The sequence below is a fragment of the Malus domestica genome, chromosome 12, assembly GCF_042453785.1.
Source record: "Malus domestica chromosome 12, GDT2T_hap1".
NCBI classification, from domain to species: domain Eukaryota; kingdom Viridiplantae; phylum Streptophyta; class Magnoliopsida; order Rosales; family Rosaceae; genus Malus; species Malus domestica.
Window position 1 is genome coordinate 25,279,813 of NC_091672.1, and position 7,587 is coordinate 25,287,399.

Consider the following 7,587-nt stretch of genomic DNA (forward strand, 5'->3'; position numbering starts at 1 on the left):
CTTACCCCCTCACAAATCAGACTCTAGGATACCCCTAAAACATACAAGTCTCAAACAACTCAGAGACAACACTCTCTTCCTCATGGGGACTCCCCTTGAGCTTGCAATCCATACATACAGTTACAGAGAAATACAATCAACATCAGTGTGGACGTAGCCCAAACATTGGGGTGAACCACGATACATCTTTGTGTTCTTGGGCGTTTGCATGATTCACGGTCGGATTTACGTTGTTCCAAGACCTTCCGATTTTGTGCATCAACATATACAATCATATACGATCCTATCAGAATAAAGGAAAGAATAATTACATCCTAAAAATAGGAAACTAAATATGGTAGGAATCCCACAATTGTAGGAATCCTAATACAAGTCAACACAACCAACATTCAATCAAACAAGTTCATTAATTGACATGGCATGTATGCACCACTTGTCAGATACTACGCTAATGTAATATAAGAACGTGATATCGTTAACATTTTTCATGTAACAATGATTTGATCTAGGGGTGTGATATCCACACATTTTTTTACTTCTCACACATCCCTTATTAATTTATGTCTTTTAATTTTCTTCAATTCATCCGATTTGACGGCCAAAAATTAGAAAGATGTGTGAAAAATAGGAAAGGATTGCACTAATAGCGACTCAATGTTCCTATTTCCTCCACACCATATGTTGCTCGTTGGCTCTCTAATTTCCATGTACTTGTAAATTGTAATGCCTTGATCTCTTTCCAATTTTCATAGATGTATTAGGAAAGCCTCCAATTGTGTCATGGTGTTCACTACTCAGCCCAAATTTCTCTTATGTGATAATGGCACAAGCAGTAATCCCTAGTTCCACGTTGCGATCATCATCCATCACTTCTGCAGCCCCAACCTGTCAACATTGCAATTGTCTCAAAAGTTGACAACTTTCCTGTCAATGGTAGCATTAAATCTTCAAAGTGAAAACCGGAGCATATCTAGGCCTTCATCACCAACGAGTCTTCTACGACACCGCTGGACATATACTATCGTCACTTTACAAACGAAGAGATAATTGTAGGGAAATTTTTTTATCGCAAATAGCAAGTGACGTTTTAACAAGTCTCTTATTTATACTTATAGTACTGTACTGCACTATCTTATTCATTTGTGTACTTATATAATCTCTGCACATAAAAGATGGCAAGTTTTCAGAGGGGATAGCACAAAATCTAGTGAAACAAACTAGATATTTTCTTGGCAAATAAAACAGCCGAAGTTAGAAAGTTGGTCTGCAAGTTCTTGTGACATATACGCTGGTGACTCAACCATCGTTGACCAATTTTATAGTAGTTATGAAACCATTGATAGTAGAGGTCGCACTTAGTGCGATAGTAAGTGCCTTCGCTCATGAGCGGTAGGTTTCGGGTTCGAGACTTGGGAGCAGCCTCTCCATAAAATGGGGGTAAGGCTAGCCGACATTCACCTCTCCCAGACCCTGCGTAAAGCGGGAGCCTTGTGCACTGGGTACGACCTTTTATGAAACCATTGATAGTACCATAGCAGGTTGTTCATCTGGAACTGCAACTTCTTAATGGTATTAGAGCAAATTGTATCACGTGTGAAGGCCAACAGGCATACATACTCTACATTATCCTGTTTGTGTTGTTCATGTGTTTGTTAGAGAATGATGTGTTAGGCTTGAAAATTTGTCACACGTGAGGGAGCGTGTTAAGCGTATCAATTCTAATTCGGAGAAGGGAGGGATCTACGATGTCTTATAAGTAAATGGACTACTTTTCATATTGTCAATTAATTTTATGGTGAAAACTCAACTTCCTTCAATTATCAATTAAAATGTTAATATTTAATATCATTCAAGAAATAGGTGTGCTATCCACACATCCCTTTTTTACTTTTAACACACATTTTTAATTTTCTACCGTTGGATCGAATGAATTAAAAATAAATAAAGGACATAAATTAATAAGGGATGTGTGAAAAGTAAAAATAGGTATGTGAATATCACACCCCCTAAAAAAAATCATTCTTATGCCATATAAATATCATTTTTTTTGTGGTGCATTGTTTTCGTGTTAGGGTCTTCCTCTTCCAAGAAGTGATTTCTTGAAAAGCAAATAAGTTTTTCAGAGTTTAGTTTTTTGTTGGCACATTGTTACTTCGTAATACCAATTCACATATGTTATAACTTATAACTTATTATATATTAAGTTCAAACATACGTTTGGTTTTTCGAACATCACTCAAGGAGCCTAGAAAAGACTCTTGAGTGACTATCTTTTCTACATTTTTAGTACAAACGATATTCTATACTAATCTGCACAAAGGAGATGGTTGAAACCCGAAACGCATTGAATTTTAGAAAAAACGTTAACCACTAGAGCAATTCAACACTTAAAACTATCTATTCTAGATGGCCCGCTTGAGAACTTGGGGGCCATAGACAAGTCTTCAAAGTAGGATCCTAAAGTTCTCTGCGACTCTTTATACATTGATATGTATAGAAAGAATTCGATAAATACATGAAAAGTTTTTTTTTTCTACATCAAGTATCCTTAAAAAGTAGCAAACACAATTATAATTTCAAACATTAAAAAGTAGCAAATACAATAATAATATCAAACTATAGGACCATTATCATACCAGAGAAAAAAGTTCCCAATAACTGATAAAGGAAAGCTATAACATAAAATAAAAATAAAAATAAAAATAAAGATAAAATTCTCTTTTCATTACCTTTTCAATTTGCAGGCAAGAGTTTAGAAATGATAATTTCGGTGTTTTGTCTATTTGAGAAGGGAATCGATTGTAATAAGCAAGGTTTTTACAATTCGGAGCATTTTTGCTCACCACAATTTTTATTATCTTTAGATGAGTTTGAATTTCGAGATTCGTGTAATAGATAGGAACAAATCTCAAAATTAAAACTCATTTAACAGTGATAAATAAGATGATGAACATACATCATACTAAATGTTGGTGAGTAAAAATGCACTCTGATGTTTGTTTTGGGATGCGATAACGGACATAGAGTTTAGTCGTCTAGAGTTTGGTGTATGACAATACAGGGAGTGCGACCAAAAAAGTAAGTCTGTTTTTCAAGTTAATAAAAATAAGTTTGAGTCATTTAACGTTTTAACTTTCACATACAAAGCAGGTTTATTGTTTTTATTCAATTAATCATATAAAACAATTAAACATTACAAATGCTTCTCCAGATTTGGGAACCCTGGCGGCCGTCTAAGAAGACCACCTTCAGGGGCCGACGCCCTAATACTAGATTAGAAAACATCTACGAACAAAAACGTGCTAATAAACAAAATTTGTTTTCCAACAATAAGCCGTCCCCCAATGTTTTATATCTAAGTGCATCTCCTAATGAAATATCATTCAAAATGTCAAATTTCAATTTGATGGTTGACTTGGTAATTTGACATATTATCAATATTTTTTTTCCACTCCATATGCCAAAATTTATTGTTTCATTTATGTTTTTTTAAACAAAAATAATAAAAGTTTGATTGTTGTTGATTTAAATATAATACAATAACACTTAAATATGCTAGCATTTAAGGTAAGACAAGTGAAATGCCTTTAGAAATAGCAAAAAGCATACTTGAAGCCAATTTCAAATTTGGCATCTCTTGGGGTTTTTGAACTTTAATCCTTCAAGAAGATTAAAATTTAAAAAAAACCTGGTGTTAGATTAAATATTGATTTTAGTCCCTAATGTGTCCTTAATTCAAAATAATTAATGTGCATTTTATTTAATGTCTCCCATTAAATATTTCAATTTATTAATACACAAATTTTAATTTATTTTTTGACCAAAAAAGAGTTTTTTAATCTATTAATTTTATTTAACATTCTTCAAATTTGAAAGACTAAATTAATGTACCTAAATGTTAGTACCGAAATATATGTACCTAAATATATGCACCAAAATGTATTAATATTAAATTATTGTACCTAAATGTGTGTACCGAAATGTATGCACCGAAATGTTAGTACTGAAAATGTATTATATTGAATTAATGTACCTAAATATTTGTATCGAAATGTATGTACCGAAATGTGTGTACCTAAATGTATGCACCGAAATGTATTATAATGAATTTAATATACCTAAATGAAGAAGATAAAGTACATCGAAATATATTGTATAACAAAAATTAGTTTATTTAAATGTTCACAACAAAATATATTACGATGAATGAAATGAAAATAAAAATTATAATGAAATAAAATTAATACATTAAAAATTAGAAAGAAAAAGATAAATAATTAAAAAATCAAAATATAATTAATAAATGAGGCTATTAATGTATCAAGGGACTAAAATTAGATTTTGATCTTACTCATGATTTTAATCAAAAAGTCATATTTACCGAGGATTAAAATGAAGTTTTCTATATTTTTAACATCTTTTTTTAAAGATAATCAAGCCTCTAGGTAAAGAGATTCCTTACTAAAGATTATCGCACGCGGTGTCGTAATCTTCCCACCACGCACTGTGACGCGGTATCGACTTTTACTCGGTGCGTCCGTCTTTTCTTAATCGGTCACCACCGATTGATTCCCGCGCACCATCTCACCGAGTCAACCCATCTCATAATTTTCAACGAAACACCATCCGACCCCAGTTTAAATCACAAACTTCTCATCCATCACCAATAAATACCCCAATCCGATCACGACCCTATTCCAAAAACAAACAGAAATATTTCCAAGTCTAACTGATCATCATTGCTTGAGAGTTTCTCTGACTAATTAATCAACGACATGTCTTATGCTGTACCGGTGCCGGCGGCAGGGCCGAGCGCACAGCCATTGGCGAACCCAGTGACGGTGGTGAGCCCGCAGTTCCTCGCAGCGTACCCGGTGGACCTGGTGATCACGGAGAAGATGATGACCATCAAGGAGGGTGCGTTTACTGTGTCCGATGTCAACGGCAACCTCATGTTCAACATCAAAGGCTCACTTTTCAGCCTTCACGACCGCCGCGTGTTGGTCGACAACGCCGGTAATCCAATCGTCTCTTTCCGACAAAAGGTACCCTACCAGTTATACCATGCATCTTTCTATAATTTCTTACCTTTTCTTCAAAAAAATTTGAAGTTCAACATTTTCTTTCCAAAAGTGGATGGAAAAAATCAACTTAGTTGACAGACTTGAACAAATTTCTTACCTTTTTTTTAAAATAAAAAATCGAAGTTCAACAAGTTTTTAAGTTCAAAATTGTGCCATAATTGACGAATTTGAACAAAATAAAAGTAAAATATGCAATAAAATAAAAGAACTTTGACGAAAAGCTCTTGATACTGTTTACTTTAACGAAAAATAATATTTTTACACTAAAAAGTCAATCATGGTACTATTCACTTCACCCTTTATCTTGTTCTTATCGTTAAACCTCAAAGTTTTCAAACTTTTTTCATTAGTTTTTCTATAAAATAATTATAGGTACGAAAGTGAAAATTCAAGTAGATTACATAAGTGTGATTGTAATTTGGCCTCTTCCCAAGGATAATTCCCAAATTAAGAAGATGAAGTCTCCGGTTGGGTCAGTTCAACCAAGACAAAGGCATGGGAGTCTTTGGACATCTCATGGTAATGCAATAATCAAATCTTAATAATAAGACGTTGACGATGACGTTGATTCATTTTTCTTTTCTTTTGCTAATTTCGGTAATTTTAGTAAATGAAACTTGTCGTGTTGCACTAACTTACTTGTTGGATTGCTTATATTAATCGGATTCTTTTTTGTTGGTTAAGATAATGACGGCACATAGGAGATGGCAAGTATATAGAGGAGAGAGCTCAGACTCCAAAGATCTACTTTTCAGTGGCAAGAAGGCATCTCTTTTGCAGTTCAAGACTGAATTAGATGTGTTCCTGGCCGGTAACACAAAAGAAGACAACTATGATTTCAAGGTCAAAGGAAGTTGGGGGGAGAGATCTTGCACCATATACACTGGAGACAACACCATCATTGCTCAAGTAAGAATTTTACTGATCATTCATCAATTTCGTGCTTCAATATTGTGTTTGCTTGATTACTGAGGCGGTACAATGATATATTTATATGATGCATACGCATGATTCTAACGCGTGCATGCGTTCTTATTGTTGAATGCAGATGCATAAGAAGCATGACATCAAGAGCCATTTCTTTGGAAGAGATGCATTTGGAGTGACGGTGTACCCTAATGTCGATTACGCCTTCATAGTCGCTGTTGTGGTCATTCTTCATGAGATTAATATGGACAGAAGCGGGCTAGACTGAAGCCGATCACGATGCTTCTTAATTACAATTAAGTTCAAATTTACAAGTTAATGAATAAATTGATGTCTGTTGTGATGACTATTTCTATTGTGTTTTCTGGAAAAAAAAAAAAAAAAAACTTATGAATGAGTGATGATTTGGATCTCTCCTAATTTAGTGCTATTATCTTTCAAAATTCGCGGTGCAATTGTTAGTTCACTAGTCAATCAATTACGACTCGTTCAGAAGTACTTTTGAAATGACTAAAAACGTTTCTGGTAAAATTAGTTCTAGGTTTCAAAAGCACTCAAGATATGTGCTTTATCTAGTGTCCTTTGGAATTTTATTAATAATTGATTTCAAAAATATTTTCACTAAAAACAGTGATAATCATTTTAAATCACTTTCAAACAGGGTTCTAAAAGACACTAGACGCTAGTCGGGCGGCGGGCTGGGACCTAGTGCCTAGGCGGGGTCTAGGCAGACTAGGCAGATTTAATTAAATTTATTATATTTCGTGTAAATAAATGTATATTTATAATTAAAATATATATAATTTCATCATAAACTACAAAATAGTATGACATATATATTATGAGCTATCGGAACATAATGAAAACATAGGAAACAAGCATATAATGTGTGTTCATTTAAGTATTCAACATGTCTCTTACAATTTATTAAAAAAATAAAATGCAAAATGAAAGTTATCTATTTTCTGTCTCAGTGAGTCGCAACCTAGGCGGGTGCCTAGGTGGATCTTGGCAGGCACCTCAGTAGGTCTAGGCGCATTTTCTTAATTTTCAAATGCCTAGACGTTAATCGGGACGGTGACCAACCGTCTAGTGTCAAGGCGGAAATTTTTAGACCAATGCTTTCAAACGAGCCCATAGTGGAGATTTCCCAGGCTCGATGAGTCGGTTAAGTGACGTCACCACTCCAACTTGCCTTATGCTGGGGTATGCGTTGGGTCAGATAAGTTTTATGTACACTTATTCACCTCATGCGCACCATTTGTTTCACTCCTTGGATAAACAGCAAAGGCGAATCAAGGGTCACAACTAAAAGAATATGGCCATCATGAAACCATTGAATTCTACTGTTGACCCTAGAAATTACAAAGCCTACGTGGCGCGCAGGCCGAATATATTCTAAGCTAACTACGTCCTTCGGTGATTGCGGGGCGTGCCAACTCGTCGGCCGAGGCTCGGCCGAGGAGTAAATTTGATGATGCTGCGTTGGGTCGCGCTACTAACTTCTGCGTCTTGCGATTGCGGCCGAGAAAGGAACACGTCTCGGCCTCTTGGGTTCTCGAGCCTGAAGACAAGG

At 34.9% G+C, this 7,587-nt stretch overlaps 1 protein-coding gene across 1 annotated transcript; it reads left to right on the plus strand.

Annotated features, from left to right (window-relative positions):
* Positions 1-4,455: 4,455 nt before the first annotated feature.
* LOC103450719 (protein LURP-one-related 15-like) lies at positions 4,456-6,431 on the plus strand. The gene is made up of 3 exons (XM_008390093.4): positions 4,456-5,045; positions 5,769-5,993; positions 6,133-6,431. Exons 1-3 carry the CDS (start codon positions 4,776-4,778, stop codon positions 6,277-6,279), a joined length of 642 nt encoding a protein of 213 aa, XP_008388315.1. The 5' UTR covers positions 4,456-4,775; the 3' UTR covers positions 6,280-6,431.
* Positions 6,432-7,587: the final 1,156 nt, after the last annotated feature.